Genomic DNA, 16,967 nt, shown 5'->3' with positions numbered 1-16,967 from the left:
GAAATGCAGCACAACAGTAAAATAGGTTCCTTGTCTAGTATCCTGCAACGGGGGAGTTCCACCAGGCACGTCCGAAGTGCTGGCGGTAGCGGAGTGTTTTTATCCTCAGAGGATGGGTGGAACGAGGATGACAACAACTCTGCCATGATAAAAACGCCTTCCTTAAACTGCTTACAGGAGGCTGAGAATGTGGTGGTGGCGTTGGAGGACGCTGAGGAGAAGGAAAGGCAGAGAATTATAAAATTGATAGAAGAAATGAAGGAGCATAAGCTTCAGTTAATTTCCACGATATCTTCTGCCTTTTTGCCCCCCATGTGAGTGATACCGCTTGGGAATACACATTGAAAAAATATACAAATATGGTCTTTTTTTTTTTTTTTGTCTTTTTTTTTGTTTTTTTTTTGTAGAATTGTGAAAGCGCCAAATGATTTTTTTTTTTTTTTTTCTTCTTCTTTGAGAACCTCCACAGGCGTTGAGGGGAGGGGGAAGAGGGCAATAAAAGTGAATGGATTAGCAGGCAAATGTAAAAATTTATACAAACACACATACGGACACAGAAAGGTTAATTACGTAAAGGGTTTTTGTACATGTCTGTTGACGTGCCTGAGACCCTCTCAACATGCGCATTCTTCCTTCTTGTTTTATTTTCCTTTCTTTTTTTTTTTTTTTTTTTTTTCATTTTTTTTCATTTTATTGCCGTGTGCATCTTTCATTTATGACTAAATTTTTAAATGTTGTTGTTGTTGTTGTTGTTCTGATTTCTTTATAATTATTATTATCACTTATGGCGGTATATGTTGTGGTGAAGGCGTTTTTTTTTTTTTTTTGTTTGATTGTGTGATGGGGGGCTGAAGAGGAGGCGACTTGACTGCAGTTAAGAGCCCCTGTTGCGTGTGTGTATTCCTAATACTCATCTCTCTCATTTTGCGTGTGTGAGTCTGTATATATATTTATATTTATATATGTGTGTGTCTGTGCGTGTGTCTGTGAAGGGATGCGAATCTTTATTATTATTATTATTGATATATATATATATATATATATTTCTCTGAGTGCGTGTATGTGTGTTCATGAAAAAGGTGGGCCTTTTGAATTCGGGGAGGGGCACTCTTTTTTTTTTTTTTTTTCTTTAATCCTCCTTGGTGTGTGTGTGTGTGTGTGTGTGTGGCGGCCGCTTTCTACTGCGGCTTTATTTTCTCTCTTCATGCATCTTTTTATCGCTACCTTTTCAAAGGCATAGTTGTTTACACACTGAAACAGACTTGGCGGTGGAAACAGGTGGGGTACGGAAAGATAGATATACATATATATATACACATACGTATATTAATATTTATTTATTTGTTTGGATTGCGCACGTCCGGTTGTTGTTTCTTTTTTGTTTACGGACGTTGCCAGTGGAGTTCCGCGTGACACGTCTGTCTGGTTGGACGGTGTGTGTGTGTGTGTGTGTGAACGTGGTAGAAAGCCGTCACAATTCCGCGTGTACGCACACAAATAAATATTTAGTGTGCCTCGGCACCTCTTTTTTTGTCTGTCTGTGCTGGTGACTAATAACAAGCGAGGTGGGTGGGTGGGTACATGTTGCGACGTGCCCTGTTGCTTTGGGGTGGCAAACCCCCTTTAGTGCGCTGGCGGCCCGTTGAATTGTCACACTTTGATGTGTGTGTCATTGGCGCTGGCCCAGCCGGCATTGCCGCCGCCCTCCGTGCTGTGGATTACAACAAACGTGTTTGTCTTGTCGAGGCAAAACGCGTGGGCGGTTGTGACTTGTGGAACGGCGCGCTGCAGTCAAAAGTAATGTGGGAGATGTCGAACTTCTTCGCGAAGGCGAATGGCAGCGGGGCACTGCGGGTGTATAGCACCGTCATCTCGAGCTTCATGGAGCCGGACGAGGAGAAAATGCGGGAGTCACTTGTCCAAACCAGCGAGGTGCGGGAGAAGCAGATCATCGAGGCACTGCGGGCGGCGAACGTTTCGCTGATGTACGGCAGGGCATTCTTTGCGAGCCCGCACCAGGTGGAGGTGCGCAACCGCGAAACGAAGGAGTACCACGCCGTCACGGCCGACTACTTCATCATCGCGACGGGGTCTACGCCGAGAGAACACCCGTACGTGAAGACGGACCAAAAACGAGTCGTGACATCCGACGAGTTGATGATGATGCCGCTTCCGAAGAGCATGGTGATTGTCGGCGGCGGTGTGCTTGGCAGCGAGTTTGCCACCATCTACGCCCGCCTTGGCAAGACGAAGGTGTACCTGATTGACAAGGAGAAGTGCATCATGCCGAAGGAGGATGATGACATTGTGGAGAGGATACAGCAAAGCATGGAGAACCATGGGGTGGTGATTCACCAGGACTCCGTGCTGTATGACATGCAGTCATGGGAGGAGGATGACGCGGAAATGCGGGCACACCCAGAGGACCCTACGCAGCGCAGTGGTGTGCGCTACAGTATCATGAACCGGCGGACGCGGGAGATCGAGACGTACGAGGTAGAGCGAGCCCTCATCGCCATTGGGCGGAAGCCGAATTATATCGGCCTCGGCCTTCACAATGCGGGTTGTAAAGTGCGGGAGGGGGCACTTGTGCTTAATCCATTTGGCAAGTGTGTCGACCAGGATCATATATACGCCATTGGGGACGCGGCGAACGACTCCAAGCTGGTGAGTGTCGGGGAGGCGAAGGGGCGACTCGTGGTGGATCACATATTTGGTGTGCAGCAGACGTCACCCCTTCGACACGACTTCACGCGACTTATTTTTCTCACCATCGCCGTGGCATCCGTGGGCATGAATGAGAAGGAGTGCCAGCGGCAGAGGATTTCTTACGTCATGGCGAAGTATGGGTTTGAACTCTGCAGCCGCGCCGTTGCTGCCGACAACACCGACGGTTTTGTGAAGATTCTGGCCACGAATGACAGCAAGAAGACGCTGCTGGGCGTTCGGGCACTGGGCATGAACGCGAGCACAATTATTGAGCTTGCCTCGGCCGCCATTAGACGCAATCAATCGGCGTACGAACTGAGCGAACTTCTCACGGCGTACCCGTCCGTGTCGCAGGCCTTTCTGGAATGTCTCCGCGTCATTTTGGGCTCCTCCACACTGAAGCCAGGCACTTTCCCCGGCCTCGTTTGTCAAACGTGGACACCGCCGGACTACGAACGCGGGCGCGCCTACACGTCCTCCTCTGCGGCGCACAACCCGCCACGAGGAGACGCGACTTCCCCATAAGAAGGGAAGGGACATGCGAAACTAAAAGCGTTCATTTCATGGAAAAATGTTCCGGTCCTCGACGGTGGACCATTTTTTTTTTTTTTTTTGCAGCGAAGAAAGTGACAAATGCGGTAGAGATTTCCTTCAGGACAGGCAAAGAAACGGAGCCCTCAGCGTCATCTCTGTTTACGCTATTCTTTTTTTCTTTTACCCCTCTTTTTTTTTTTTTTGTTTGTTTGTTTGTTTTGAAAGGGCACCCTTGAACGCGTATACACAAGCTACATGTAGAGAGAAATGAGAATGTAATGCACACGACCAAAAACGTATGCGTGTGCATGAATGGCTGTTTTTCCGTTTTTATTTCATTTTTTTTTTTTTTTTTCTTTTTGACCGTTTCACTTTGCTTGGTGCGTATATCAAAGTGCCGCCGCCTTCTGTTTTTTTCTTTTTTTGCCTCAGTTGCCGTTTGTGGCCGGTGTTGTTTTGGCTTCATTCATTCGAATCAACAGCAACAGGGAAAAAAGAAGAAGAGAAAACAACAACAAAAAAGAACACTTTTCCAACCCCTTTTTTTTTTGCTTTTGTGCGATGCTGCGGAGATCGTGGGCATGGCGCAAAATGCCTGTTGAGGTGACACGCAACACCTCCAAATTGCCTTACTTTGATGTATGTGTCATTGGTGGCGGCCCTGCCGGTGTCGCTGCCGCCCTGCGAGCCGTGGACTACAGAAAGCGGGTGTGTCTTGTTGAGGCCAGCCGTGTCGGAGGCGTGGATCTTTGGGACGGCACACTGCAGTCCAAAACACTGTGGGAGATGGCCAAGTACGCCTCACGTCTCTCTGGGCCGGCAGCACAACGTCTGTTTGAGGAGGACGCTGTCGCAGGAGTGAAAAACAAAATCAGCGACGCGCGGGTGCTCCAGGCGTTGCAGGATGTTAGTGGGATTCGGGAACAGCAGTTGCTGGACGCGTTACGCACCGCAGGGGTGGAAATTGTGTTTGGAAAAGGGATGTTCTCCTCACCAAATGAGTTGGATGTGCACAGCACTGGAAGCGGTGTGTACAATGTGGTCCGCGCCGATTATTTTATTATCGCCACCGGCGGAGTGCCGCGAACGCAATTCCACATGGAGGCGGATGGTCGACGTATTGTAACGACGGAAACCATTATGCGACTGCCGATTCCGTCAAGTCTTGTTATCATCGGTGCTGGGGCGATTGGTTGTGAGTTTGCCAGCATCTACGCCAACTTGGGGCGTACCAAAGTTTCTCTTGTGGACAGAACCCCACGCATCCTGCAGGTGGAAGACGAAGACATCTCACAGTTTGTCCAGGATCAACTTGTACGGCTTGGCGTGACGATTCACAGCAACTGCACTCTTTTTGACTTGGAGTCATGGGGCGATAACGAGGAGGAGGGTGGCTGCATTTACAGTGTACGGAAGAATGACATTGATGTTGTCAGCCCCGTTGAGACCTACGAGGCAGAGCGTGCGCTAATTTCCGTAGGTCGCGTGCCAAATGTATCAGGGCTTGGGTTGGAGAACACATCATGTAAAGTAACTGATGGGCGGCTTGTTGTGGATGCTTTTAACCGTTGCTTGCCACACAAACATATCTACGCCATTGGTGACGTGTGTGCTCGTCGAGCACTTGTGAATTTGGGGGAAGCGCAGGGCCGCGGCGCCATTGATCATATCTACAGTGAGAAACCCGAGAAGTCAATTAACGCTGAAGCACTGACAAACCTGTCAACCATTTTATTTTTAGACGAGGAGTTGGCGTGTGTGGGACTCAATGAGCAGCAGTGCCGCGCTCGTAGTTTGGGCTACATTGTGGCACGCTACGGGTACGGTCACCTGAGCCGCGCTCTTGCCATGGGCAACACAACAGGTTTCTGCAAGGTCATTGTTACAAGTGATAGTGAGAAGCGACTGCTTGGTGTTCGTGCCTTTGGTGTGCATGCAGGCAGCATCATTGAAGTAGCATCGCTTTCCATCCGAAGTTTAGAATCGGCGTACGAGTTGCTGAAATTAACACCGTCATATCCGTCAGCGGTGCAAGGGTTAGTTGAGTGCATTCGTATGATACTTGGCCGCTCCGCATTGAAACCCAACACCACCCCAGACGCGACACTTAAAGTCTGGCACCCACCGCACTTCCGCCGTGGGCGCGAGTACATTGATGAGACCGGCTACGAGGAGTCAGTAATGAATTCCGATGATGTGAAGATTGCAAGGACGTAGCATGCCGTTTTTATTGATCTCTCAGAGGAAGAAGTGGGCAACACAGTGAAGGGGAGTCCTGCGGGTTTTGTTGGTAATGACCCTATGCCAACAAATTAACTTCTCTTTTTTTTTTTTGTGTGTGTGTTTCCCCTTCTTCCTTTGTTCGTATGTATGGTGCGATGCGTGGCGGTTTTTTTTTTTTTTTTTTTTTTTTCTTTATTGACGCCACCGGCCTTTTTATGCCGGGAAACTGCCCGCCTCGCTCTGTATTTGTCTGCGTCTCTACCACTCTTATGTGTCCTTTCCTCCTTTTCTTGCTGTGCCCACGAACAGCCTGCCTCACCGCATTGTTTTCTCACGCACGAAGGGAGAGAGAGAGAGAGAGAGGGAGAGAAGTAAAGAAAAAATATATAATAATTGGAGTTGGGGGGCTGCGCCGGTGCTGTTTTTAGCAGGCCGTGAGAAGTAGAGAAAAAAAAAAAAAAAGTGTGGTTGATTGATTGGTGTAGGAGGCGACAGGACGCAAATATTAACGCTGCGCAGGCACCGTGTTGTTGCGACGGGTTCTTTTCCCGCGTGCATCACTGACCGCGGCACGAGACGCTGCTGGGGAAACCCCGATCGGAGCTTTTTTTAAAAAAGAGGGAGGAAAAGTAATAGAAGTAAAAGAAAACACAAAATACAGCAAGAAGGAAGGAGAGAGAGAGAGAGAGAAAAAGGGGGATTGAGGGCGGTGTTTGTGGGGAACAGAAATAACGCAGGACCGCTTGTGGGGAGGTGTGGGGGGGGGGGGGAGAGAAGGTCTGAATGGTGAAAGGACAGGAGATGGAGATCAATTTAGACGGCATTATTGAGAGGCTCTTACTGCATCCCTCTCATAATGGTGCCGCGGCCTTGGCTTCCGCCTCCATCGAGAGCCCTGTTGGCCGTCAATGCAAATACACCCGTCAGTCACGTCTCACTGCCTTCAAGAACGCACAGGCGATGGATTCACATCGTCAATTAAACGAAATGTCGTCACTGAAGGAGTTGTCAGAGGTAGAGGTACGTTACCTTGTCATACAGGCACGTATGATCTTTATGTCACAGCCGATGCTTGTAGAAGTAACAGCACCGGTCCGAATTTGTGGTGATGTGCATGGGCAGTACCACGACCTTCTACGTCTTTTTGATCTTGGCGGCTACCCACCGGAGGCCAACTACCTCTTTCTTGGTGACTACGTAGACCGGGGCGACCAGTCCCTTGAGACCATATGTCTTTTGTTGGCATACAAGCTGCGTTTTCCTGAATCTTTCTTTTTGCTCCGCGGAAATCATGAGTCTAGTAGCATCAATCGCATCTACGGCTTTTTTGATGAATGCAAGCGCCGCTACAGCGTGCGGTTGTGGAAGCAGTTCACGGATACGTTCAACTGTATGCCGGTGGCTGGGCTTGTAGAGGATCGCATTTTATGCATGCACGGTGGCTTGAGCCCGGAGCTGAAACAACTCGACCAAATCCGCTGCATTCTTCGGCCAACCGATGTGCCTGACAGCGGCCTCATCTGTGACCTTCTCTGGGCCGACCCGGGCGAGTGCTCCGGCTGGGGTGAGAACGACCGCGGCGTTTCCTGGACTTTTGGCGAGGACATTGTGCAGGCCACCTTGAAGCAGTTTGATCTCGATCTCATATGTCGTGCGCACCAAGTGGTGGATGCCGGCTACGAGTTCTTCTCCGCCCGCCGCCTCGTCACGGTCTTTTCGGCGCCAAACTACTGCGGTGAGTTTGACAACGCCGGGGCCTTCATGATTGTGGACGAAAACCTTACCTGCAGCTTTGCGCAAATTGAGCCCACAAACATCATGCTGCAGTACTCTTTTTAATCAGCGAGGGGCGGATGGAAGAAAGGAAGAGTAAAAAAAAATTAAAAGTCAAAATAAAAACAAAAAAAATGGAAAAGATGCCCGTTGCGAGTTTTTTCTTTTGTTTGCGTTTTGTTTTAGTTGCGTTTTTGCTTCTGCCCAACTGCATTGGGGACGAGTAGAAATGAGAAAAGTGCTCATTGCAATTGGAAGCTCTTGCACGCAATAATGATATGTTTTACCCTTTTTGTGTGTGTGTGTGTGCGTTTCAAGAACATTAATATTTTATTCACACGGCGTTTTGCTGCCACCACATCCGCTGTTTGGACGGTCGTGGTGAAGACATCGTCGTGTTTGCTACGCTTCTCATTGCTTTTGTTATTTCTTCCTTTTTTTTTTTTTTACTTGGCTGAGTTCCCGCTCTTTTTTTGTGTCACCGCGTCTGTGTGTGTCCAATTGTGGCTTCAAGCGGGGCTGCGGCGCGGTGGGTGAGTAGGCAAAGGGCGGTGGGAAGAGGTTTAAAAGGGGAACGATGGGGTACATATCTGTATCGTCGCCCGGCTCCTTCTCCGTTGCCGCAGGTGCCTCCGGGGAGCTGCATGGATTTACCGTGCAGCTGTTGGAAAACAGCCGTGGGCGACTTCGTGCTCGTTCCATCACCCTGGGCAAAGCAACGGTAGTGATCCTGCGGGTTGGGGAGCTTGACGACATGCTGCGCCTCATGGAAGAGTCGCGGAGGGAAGGGGAAACGTCTACTGCCCCGTCACCGTTTTCAGCGCAGCAGCACTCTCATGTTTACCGCTATCCGTTGCATGAACAGGAGAATAACGTTTATGAGGAGTCGTTGAATGCGCTCTTTGTTGCTGTGGGAAGCGATGTTGGCTACAGTGCGGTTACACTCCTGCGCATTGCAGCGCTTGTGAGCGAGTTGTGTCTTTTCCTCAACATTGATCCTCACCGTGGCGGCCCGAATGCTCCAGTGTTAAAACAGATTCTTCTCTACATGAATTCCCGCCTCATGCAACACGACGTCTCGCTACTGTGCCAGACAATTGAACGGCTTGTGCGTCCTGCCATCATTGCGACGGGCTTTGCGAGCGATGGCGCCAGCGGTCTGTTAGACGACTTGGCGCGTCAGTCTCTCCTGCAGGATGCGACTGGCTGCCGGCTGCCAAACTACATTGCTGTGCTGCTTGGCCACAAGCTTGTTCTGGAGACCTCGCCGCGGTGGAGTGAGGAGGCGGCGAAGGCAGGCGGTGTTGAGCATGTGACGTTGCACGATTCGGATCGGTACTTGGCTTACCTTGTGACCTGCGCCTTTTTCTCCACGCCCCTGCTGCACAGCTGCTATGAAGTCTCACCTCAGGAACAACGACTGCAAGCACTTGAGCAGCGACTGCGGCGGTTTGGCATTCATCGTCACAATGTGAGCCGTCTCGCCGCGCGGAGGGCCATCCAGACGTACACGCTGGCATTAAAAAAAGGGGACGTTAATGAAAGTCGCCGTGCGTTCTTTTTTGAAAATGCCTACAACGAGTTACTGGCAACTATGAATCGACAGAAACCGACGTGTGGGACGAACAAATCCCCCACCGCACGTTCCCCTTCTGTGGCCTTTAATGAATACCACCAGATGGACATGGACTTTAATGCCGTAGAGGGTCGGACATTTGAGCTGGAAAATATTTGTTTTCGTAACTCCGATTTTGTTGGCTTCATGCAGCTGCGATGGATTCCGGCGGCAGGACCACAGCAGCAGGATAGCGGCGATTCGGAGGACGAGAACCCCCTCATGGAAAAGTGTCCCCATGGCTACGGTGTGTTTCTGCTGTATCTCCCGCCGCAGAGTGCACGTGAGCAGGAGTCTTGGCGTCGTTCTCCTACAACGGCAGATAGGCCTGTCTTTGCGCAGTTCACACGAGATGTCTTTGGTAGCATGGAGACGAGCTTTAACTGCTTTCAGTGGCTACTCTCTCCACCGGTAGACGCGTTTGAAATCCCTGGGCTGATTCATTTTGTTGTTGTCGAGCGCCGAAGAAATGGGGGTGTTGTTGCCAGCTTTCATCGCATGATGCACCAGAGGCCCGCAAATGTACAGGACGCGGTGGTGACGCTACGGCGGCTTGTTGCGCTGAACATCAGTCGCGCCCACTCATTTTTACAGGCCGGGTACTCGGAGGGATTGTGGGGTCACCTCGGGATGCAGTTCTTTTATTCCGTCTGCAACTTCCACGATAGCCCAGGGAAGGTGGTCAACTCGCCGTTACAAACACCGCAGGCTCCGCGTCTCGTGAAGAGGAGGCCGTTTTTCTTTTTTGGCGGAGAATCTTCTACGTCAACATCATCATACGTGCCAACAACAGCCACCTCCACGGTATCGTCGCAGCAGCCGGCAATGTCATCCGATGACTCAACGGCGTCGGTAAAAGGCGCAGATTCCCTTTGGGGCTCACTTGACGGACGATGGAAGTTACCCGCGGCCACTTTACCTCACCTGGCGTTGCGACCGATGTTAATTCCGGACTTTACGTGTGACGAACCGGCGGGGGTTTGTGTTGTGGAGGTGTACGCTGTATTTGTGGGTGCCATGTCACCTGCTGATGTATGCAGGGAGGTTGAGAAACTGCTGCGCAGTCGTGTTGTGCCGTTGTGAGGTGTCCACTGAAAACGGGATTGTAACTGCTGCATCCCCACCTACTCCCGCTTTTTCCTCCCCCTTTTCATTACGATATTTTGTTGCTCCTTCCTCCGTCATTTCTTTCCTGCCATTTGCCCCAATTGATATTTCTAGTGTATGTGTGTCTCGTTTCATGCCAGAGGCACATTTTGCTTCTTTTCTTTTTATTTGTTCATTGGCATCATGTTTTGCGAACACAAATGGTACTGATCTCACGCCTGAGTAATTTGAGCGGTTGATGGGGGAAGAAAGTCATCTGCAGGAGGAAAGGGAGGACGGCGGGCTGCAGGAAGACACAGCTGCGGAGCAGGGTGGGATGCCATCTGCTGGGGGACAACCGCCACAGCCAAATAACAGCATCTTAGACGATGTTTGGCTGACACATTTGGGGGCGATTATTGGGGTCGGGTGCTGGTCGCTTGCGGGAACGGCATTGCGTCTGGCGATAGAGCAGGCATTTGTACGTAACTCCGTTCTCACCACTTACACCACTTACGGCCCGAACTGTATTGGCTGCCACCTGATGGGTTTTATCGCATCACTGGCATCCAGCAAGACACAAAATGCCATTTTTCCATGGATCTTCCGCAGTCTTCTTGTCGGCTTTTGCGGTTCCTTGACAACCTTCTCTAGCTGGATGCTTGACACCGTGAGACAAGAGCGCGTTGCCTTGTGCTTTGATGAGCTTGTCTCTGGCCTGACAATGCCTTTTGTTTTTTTTCTTTGGGGCCGTGACACAGCTTTTTTATTACGGGCATTTATGATGCCGTCGCTGGGTTGCATAATTGGCATAAGTGCCAGCCGCTACGAACTAGGAGGGAGACAAATGCGCCTCGCCAACGTCATTTTTCTTTTCGTGTCGGTTGTAGCCGCGGTGGTGGTTCCCGTTGCGATTGAGGCTTCTGTGCATCGCGACCTGTTGAACGTGAGTTTCATTAACCGTCGTTCTGTTGTCATTTCTCCTCTCGGCGCCGTGCCCCGCTACCTGTTGGCCCAGTTGTGGAATGGAAGCAGTCGCTTTTGGAACTTCCCGATCGGCACATTTGCCGCAAACATGATTGCGGTTTTGCTTATGGGGTTGCTGGATCATTTCTACCGAACTAGGGACAATGTTTGGTGTAAAATTGCTATGGATGGGCTCTGTGGATCGCTTTCGACAGTTTCTTCTTTTGTCAATGAAATGATTGGGTTTTACGACTCTGACAACCGCAGGTTGATGTACATATACGCAATAATATCCGTGGGAGTGGGCGCCGCAATCATAAGCGTATGTCGTCATGTTTTTTAATAGCGCCTAGGGGAGCCTGTGAAGAGGATGTTTGCGAGGAAAGCTGGCCGCCGAAATTAATATATTTTTTGATAAAAACGAGGATATTTTTTTTCTCTACGATTTTTTTTTTTACCTGTGTTGCTAATTATTTTGTGAAAGCCGACGATGGAAGTAATCAGGGAGCCGATGTCGGGAAGACGAATATTTTCTTTACTTTTTATTTTTCACTTTCCGTTCCACCCACACCCTCTTGCGATGCTCGCCTCGCGGTGGGGTCTTGTGGCTGGAGGATCCTCAAAATCCTACCGCCTTATAAGTCGTAATATTTACAATCCCAACAATGTGCCACATGTTACGTGAGCGACAATTCGAAAATGGATACATGTATATGTATATATTTACTTGAAGCAGGCATTTAGGCGAAACCCACTGCTTCTCCTTTTGCCTTCTTTCTTTTCCACCATTATTACTTCACTTTACATACGTTTAGGATGTGGCGAGCAGCCCAGACAAGTATTTTCTGCCAATTTTACAATTAGCGAGTAAACGAAATAGCTTATTTTCTTTATTTATGGATTTCTTGTTAGATAATTTGGTGTGCCTCTGAAGGTGCGCTATTTGTTCCGTGGCCGAACGACGTGGAATGTGTCATTGACTGCCCCGTGCCCCGTGGAGCGTGCCACTCCCTGCCCTCGACCCGCGTGCGGGAGGTGGTTGTGGAGCCAGTGGGCGCCCGTTGCGTTGTGCTGCGTGTGTGCTTCTGCTGGGGGCACGTGATGAGGAGGTGCGTGTGTGTGCTGGGCCGCCAATGAACGATGTATGTGAGTCTGTGTTTTTGATACGTTTTATTCTGTTAATTTTGCGATTGGGAGATGGAGGGGATTCAGCGTGTTTTTTGTTTGTGTGCGTTGCTTCGGCCTTCCCACTCCAGAGCCCTCACCTCGCGGTTGGGAGCCGCTGGGGGTGTATTCTTGTGAGTTCGTGTGATTTACTTGTGAGCGGAGCATCCCACGGTGCGGCTGCCGTCAGTGCCGGTGGTGTGGCTCCCGGTGTGTGGAGAGTGCGTGACGTGACGCTCGCCCCGCCGCCGATGCGCCGAGCGGGCGGGACAACGCCAATGACACACGGCCCCTGCTTGTTGACGACACAGCTGTCCCTCCTTTTTTTCCCCTGCTTGTGTTCTCTTGTAGAAGGCTGCACAGTGTAGGGGCCGCTCGGGCGGACGGGAAGCAGACGGCGGGTGGACTCGCTGGTGGGCGGCGGGCTTGCGGCCGCTCCCTGCGTTGTGCGGGGCGCTGGTGGTCTTCATATCACTCCAGAAATTAAACCATATGCACGTTTAACACTTCTGTTTGCTGTGCAGTGTTCTGAGCCCCCCGTGCCTGTCGACCATTTCTTTGGGCAGCTGTGGCTGGGGCCGTGAGAGCGGTGGGAAGAGAAGGCGGCGCAGCGTCCCACAGGCGCCGGACGAGCCCTGGCGGTTGTTCCCGTGCCTCCTGTGCGCTGGTGTCGCCGCCCACGTTGCCACCGCCGCGGCGGCGTGCTGTCGGCTTCTCCGCCGCCGTGACGCCTTCCCCCGCACCGTCCCGGATTCGGGTGGGGCGCAGTGGGTTGGCTGACGGGCATTCGTGTACTCGCGTGGCTGCGTGGCACCGCGTGGCCGTGTTGTTTATGGTTGTCGCCCGTGCTGTTTGTGCCTGCTGCCTGCTGCCCCCACACTCTCTCCGCCCTTTTTTCTTTTGCCTAGACTCTCACACCGAAAGCGACCATGGCGAAAACGAAACTGCCGACGATGAAGCGGAGGTTGAGGCGGGTTGCCGTGCTGCTGATTCTCTTCATTGCGGTCATGACTGTTCTGTCCCTCAGGTTTCACCCCGCTGCCGATGATGGTGCACCAGAACCCAACAACCTCCGCCACCCCCGAGCCGCCGCAGTGGACGACGCAGCGCTTGCTTACATCCCACGCCGTGTTGTGGACACGTGGAGCCGGCGGGAGTATCTGATTGTGCTGGGCATCCCCTCCACGGACGACGAGGCGAGGCGAACACGACGCAACCTGCAGCGGTCGACGTGCTGGCGTTTCCCCGGAGTGGCGACGAGGGCGAACGACTTCACAGGTGCGATGCTTGTGCTGTACGTCCTTGGGCGACACCCGTCGCACGGCTACGACTACTCTGCCGCGCTGCTGAAGGAGGCGTCGCAGTGGAACGATGTGGTTGCGCTGCCAATGAACGAGGGCCGTGTGACGAATAACAAAACAGTTGCTCACGACGGCTCGAGGGGCGAAGAGGAGGAGATTGGTATGACCCGCAAGACGTACATGTGGTTTGACCTTGCGCACCGCCTGTTCCCGACCGCGAGGTACATTGCGAAGGGTGATGACGACATTTTCCTCCGTGTGCCGCTGTTTGTTGCTCACCTGCGCCTCCTGCCGCGCCGAGGGATCTACATGGGATATCACATTGGGCATTCTTTTTTGGTTAAGAAAAGTTTTATACATGTGGCGTATATGGCTGGTTGCTTTTACACCTTGTCGAGGGATGTGGCGGAGGCGTTGGTGTCGTACAAGCCGCTGCGCCGCCTGGCGTACCTGCCGTACAGCAAGGAGCGTGATGACGAGTTTGCATTGCTGGGGTTTTTGTACGAGGACGCCATGGTTGGTTTGGTTCTTGAGAAGGAAGTGAAGTACCAGCCGATGGTATACGTCAAGGTGTTGGGTTGTCATTTCCATGACGCCCGCAATGACACGGGGCACTCGCAGGTGGTGCCGACCTCGATGTGTGTCCATCACGTGCGGGAGGACGACTACGCTGCGCTGATGGCGCGCTTCGGCAACGACACATCGCCTGTCGCCCGTGTGGACTGGTACTCGGAGGAAGTGATATACCCGTCGTGCGATTGACAAATGAACGAAATGATTTGTTTTCTGTACTTGTTGAATCCCAATGTATTGCTTGATTGGTTGCCGCATTCCGGTTTGTGCCCTGTGCGCTCCGTGGCCGAACAGCGTGGAATGTGTCATTGACTGCCCCGTGCCCCCGTGGAGCGTGTCACTCCCTGCACTCGACCCGCGTGCGGGAGGTGGTTGTGGAGCCAGTGGGCGCCCGTTGCGTTGTGCTGCGTGTGTGCTTCTGCTGGGGGCACGTGATGAGGATGTGCGTGTGTGTGCTGGGCCGCCAATGAACGATGTATGTGAGTCTGTGTTTTTGATACGTTTTATTCTGTTAATTGTGCGATTGGGAGATGGAGGGGATTCAACGTGTTTTTTGTTTGTGTGTGCGTTGCTTTGGCCTTCCCACTCCAGAGCCCTCACCTCGCGGTGGGTGCTTGCGGTTGGGAGCCGCTGGGGATGTATTCTTGTGAGTTCGTGTGGTTTACTTGTGAGCGGAGCGTCCCACGGTGCGGCTGCGGTCAGTGCCGCTGGTGTGGCTCCCAGTTTGTGGAGTTGGCCCACTTTTTTATATGTAGTTTGGTTCTGGCATTTTGGCATCTATTTTTCCTTTGTGTTTGCTTTTTCTGTGCTGCCCGCACGTCCACATTTCTGCCTTGTTGTTTTGTGCTTTTTTCCTATTTTCTCGCCCCACTCCCGGGTGGGGAATTATTTGACCATGTACCTCACCCGCGCTGTTTGTCTTGTTTTGTACGTGGCGGGGCGCCTTTATTTAGGCCGCTTGGGACGAGGCCGCACGGCTGGCAAAAGGCGGTAATGAATGTAAGTGAAGATCAGGGGCTGGACAACGGTTAAAACGAAAAAGGAAAATAGAGCGAAACGGCATTTGCGTGCGTGTGCGCTTGTATTTGACTGCGGTAGAAATGAATGTGCGTTTGTTGTTGCGCCGTGGTTTATGGCGCTCTTTTTGTCTTTTGCCGTGTACGTCCGTCCTCAGTTCTCTCTCGCCCGGCAACAGCGAGAGTACTGGAGTTTGTGGTGCCGGTCTGCGCGCCCAACGTGCGTGGAGGAAATACACACACACACACACACGGAGGACACACGGAGGGGGAGGGCGGCGAGCGTGTTGAGGGACTTTGGCCCACTTTTTGCTGCGGACAAAAGAAGCAACAAACGATGCCTTGTTGCCGGGTGCCAACAAGAGCTGCCGTCTCTCGGCCACGGTGCGGGTCGGAATTTGTTCTTGAGGGCGTGCACGTTTTGGAGCCGCCGGATGTCCTTTCCAGCGACGATGAGGGCGACCTCGGCCTCTTCCGCAGATGTGCAATGGTCCAGCAGCAGCAGCCAAATAATAGACTCTCTGCGGCAGATAAATGGGGACGATGAGAAGACAGGTATTTGCTGTTGCTCTCCTTGGCGGTAGCGAGGTCGACGGAGACGAGGATGAGGAGGGGGATGCGTGGGACATTTGTGGGAGCAGCATCTATTGAAACGGGAGCGACGGTACTCTGGCAAGTCAGATATCTCTTTACGGAATTGCTGTGGCGGTTTCTCCCCCAGTCTCTGCCTGGAGAGACACAAGAACGCGACGAGGCGCACTGATACAACCAGCCTCCACCGCACAGGAGGAGAACTGCTTTGCGTGTGGCGAGGACGTGTCCGCCGACTCGTGCAAGGATGAGGAGCGCCTGCTGCAAAACCGCCTTTTCAATTATGTCAGTAGCCGCTCTACGACACTCGTCACACTGAGTGGGAGTGGCCCCGGGATTTTCCGTGCGCAGGAGGGCTCACTGCATGGAAGTGTAAAGCCCCTGAGCGACCTCACGGATCGGATGGACAGTGGCGCAAGCCCTTTCCGTTATTTGAGCAGCACCGATGCGCACGCTGGAGTGGCGTCAACGGTGTCCCCCGTAGATGCTTTTCTGGGCTACCTCTCAGTAAAGGACGGAACTTTTTATTTTTTACCTCGATGGCGGGGGAAGTAGCATGGCCGCAGGCGGAGAGCTGGCGGCAACAGCAGCTGCAGTGCGGGGACAGTTTGCAACGTGTGCCCGTGGGGGAAGGACGACATGGCGCAGGATGGGCTTCTGGAGACTGAGCTTTTCACCCCGGTGGATGAGAGCCTCTAGTCCAGCAGACGTGCTGAGCATGGGGAGAAGGAGCTGTGACCGCCCCGTATTTTGGCCTCAGAGCCAGAGTGCACCCTGTCGAAGGCAAAAAGGGGCGAAGTCGACACAATGCCACTTGTCCACGAAGCGCTTCTTCCTCCCATGCTCTGGCAGAGGCGTGCCGGGAGGATACTGCGAACAGTTGCGCTTTTGTTGTTGGCTGTGGTGGCGGGGAGGGCGGAGGGGCAGACTCAACTGACAGGCCTTGGTCGCGGAAGGTTGTGAGAAATTACCGTCGCACGGCGCACGTTGTACGTCTTCCCCATCGGAGTGTCATTTGTATCGTTGACGTGTTATATGTTCTCCTCTTTCTTTCTTGTTTTGCCCGCATGGCCCTGTTTTTTCTCTTCTACATCCATCATCCTATAAGGCGTGCCGCCAATCCTGACAGCGGGATGTGCGTATGCAGCGTTTGTACGTGTATACATACATGGGAATGCCCATGCCTGTGGGTTCTGTGTATTCTTGTGCAAATACGGCACGCATATATTTGTATACGTGTATATTCGTGCATGTGGGTTGACATCTATGTGGATTTTGTTGTTGTTGGGCTTTTTTATTCTCATCATGATGTGTCCGCCTATTTGTTTGTTTTCTTGTTGCTTTTTCAAAATGGACTGCTTCTTTCTCCTTCTCTTCCATGCTACTGACGGCCGGCCTCCCCGTGTTTGTGCAAGT

At 52.0% G+C, this 16,967-nt stretch overlaps 8 protein-coding genes across 8 annotated transcripts, besides 25 other annotated features; all 8 read left to right on the top strand.

Annotated features, from left to right (window-relative positions):
- Window positions 1–9,370: a sequence feature (heterozygous, Esmeraldo-like haplotype).
- Window positions 366–403: a microsatellite.
- Window positions 429–455: a microsatellite.
- Window positions 640–686: a microsatellite.
- Window positions 733–754: a microsatellite.
- Window positions 926–989: a microsatellite.
- Window positions 1,023–1,044: a microsatellite.
- Window positions 1,143–1,167: a microsatellite.
- Window positions 1,294–1,326: a microsatellite.
- Window positions 1,434–1,454: a microsatellite.
- Tc00.1047053507757.70 (dihydrolipoamide dehydrogenase, putative) lies at window positions 1,582–3,234 on the top strand (the record flags this gene model as incomplete). The annotated part of the gene is made up of 1 exon (XM_803650.1): window positions 1,582–3,234. The coding sequence occupies one exon, from the start codon at window positions 1,582–1,584 to the stop codon at window positions 3,232–3,234; it is 1,653 nt and encodes a 550-aa protein (XP_808743.1).
- Window positions 3,411–3,463: a sequence feature (A-rich).
- Window positions 3,571–3,604: a microsatellite.
- Tc00.1047053507757.60 (dihydrolipoamide dehydrogenase, putative) lies at window positions 3,805–5,460 on the top strand (the record flags this gene model as incomplete). Its single annotated transcript, XM_803649.1, has 1 exon — window positions 3,805–5,460. One exon carries the CDS (start codon window positions 3,805–3,807, stop codon window positions 5,458–5,460), a length of 1,656 nt encoding a protein of 551 aa, XP_808742.1.
- Window positions 5,633–5,660: a microsatellite.
- Window positions 5,808–5,836: a microsatellite.
- Window positions 6,079–6,166: a sequence feature (CT-rich).
- Tc00.1047053507757.50 (serine/threonine-protein phosphatase PP1, putative) lies at window positions 6,250–7,305 on the top strand (the record flags this gene model as incomplete). Its single annotated transcript, XM_803648.1, has 1 exon — window positions 6,250–7,305. The coding sequence occupies one exon, from the start codon at window positions 6,250–6,252 to the stop codon at window positions 7,303–7,305; it is 1,056 nt and encodes a 351-aa protein (XP_808741.1).
- Window positions 7,327–7,374: a sequence feature (T-rich).
- Tc00.1047053507757.40 (uncharacterized protein) lies at window positions 7,817–9,937 on the top strand (the record flags this gene model as incomplete). The annotated part of the gene is made up of 1 exon (XM_803647.1): window positions 7,817–9,937. One exon carries the CDS (start codon window positions 7,817–7,819, stop codon window positions 9,935–9,937), a length of 2,121 nt encoding a protein of 706 aa, XP_808740.1.
- Window positions 9,371–10,222: a sequence feature (areas merged during assembly that could not be assigned to a particular haplotype. This can correspond to areas where the two haplotypes were merged or to regions with more than two copies in the genome that were merged during assembly.).
- Window positions 10,200–11,249, top strand: Tc00.1047053507757.30 (hypothetical protein, conserved; the record flags this gene model as incomplete). The annotated part of the gene is made up of 1 exon (XM_803646.1): window positions 10,200–11,249. One exon carries the CDS (start codon window positions 10,200–10,202, stop codon window positions 11,247–11,249), a length of 1,050 nt encoding a protein of 349 aa, XP_808739.1.
- Window positions 10,223–11,428: a sequence feature (heterozygous, Esmeraldo-like haplotype).
- Window positions 11,261–11,525: a mobile genetic element.
- Window positions 11,429–12,869: a sequence feature (areas merged during assembly that could not be assigned to a particular haplotype. This can correspond to areas where the two haplotypes were merged or to regions with more than two copies in the genome that were merged during assembly.).
- Window positions 12,040–12,438, top strand: Tc00.1047053507757.26 (uncharacterized protein; the record flags this gene model as incomplete). Its single annotated transcript, XM_803652.1, has 1 exon — window positions 12,040–12,438. The coding sequence occupies one exon, from the start codon at window positions 12,040–12,042 to the stop codon at window positions 12,436–12,438; it is 399 nt and encodes a 132-aa protein (XP_808745.1).
- Window positions 12,870–13,314: a sequence feature (heterozygous, Esmeraldo-like haplotype).
- On the top strand, window positions 13,000–14,133 carry Tc00.1047053507757.21 (hypothetical protein, conserved; the record flags this gene model as incomplete). The annotated part of the gene is made up of 1 exon (XM_803651.1): window positions 13,000–14,133. The coding sequence occupies one exon, from the start codon at window positions 13,000–13,002 to the stop codon at window positions 14,131–14,133; it is 1,134 nt and encodes a 377-aa protein (XP_808744.1).
- Window positions 13,315–15,202: a sequence feature (areas not merged during assembly with more than two copies in the genome that could not be assigned to a particular haplotype).
- Window positions 15,203–15,358: a sequence feature (heterozygous, non-Esmeraldo-like haplotype).
- Window positions 15,359–16,736: a sequence feature (areas merged during assembly that could not be assigned to a particular haplotype. This can correspond to areas where the two haplotypes were merged or to regions with more than two copies in the genome that were merged during assembly.).
- Tc00.1047053507757.10 (uncharacterized protein) lies at window positions 16,108–16,488 on the top strand (the record flags this gene model as incomplete). Its single annotated transcript, XM_803645.1, has 1 exon — window positions 16,108–16,488. One exon carries the CDS (start codon window positions 16,108–16,110, stop codon window positions 16,486–16,488), a length of 381 nt encoding a protein of 126 aa, XP_808738.1.
- Window positions 16,737–16,967: a sequence feature (heterozygous, Esmeraldo-like haplotype).

The sequence above is a fragment of the Trypanosoma cruzi genome, genomic scaffold, assembly GCF_000209065.1.
Source record: "Trypanosoma cruzi strain CL Brener 1047053516409 genomic scaffold, whole genome shotgun sequence".
NCBI lineage: Eukaryota > Euglenozoa > Kinetoplastea > Trypanosomatida > Trypanosomatidae > Trypanosoma > Trypanosoma cruzi.
This window is presented reverse-complemented; position numbering and strand designations above follow the sequence as displayed.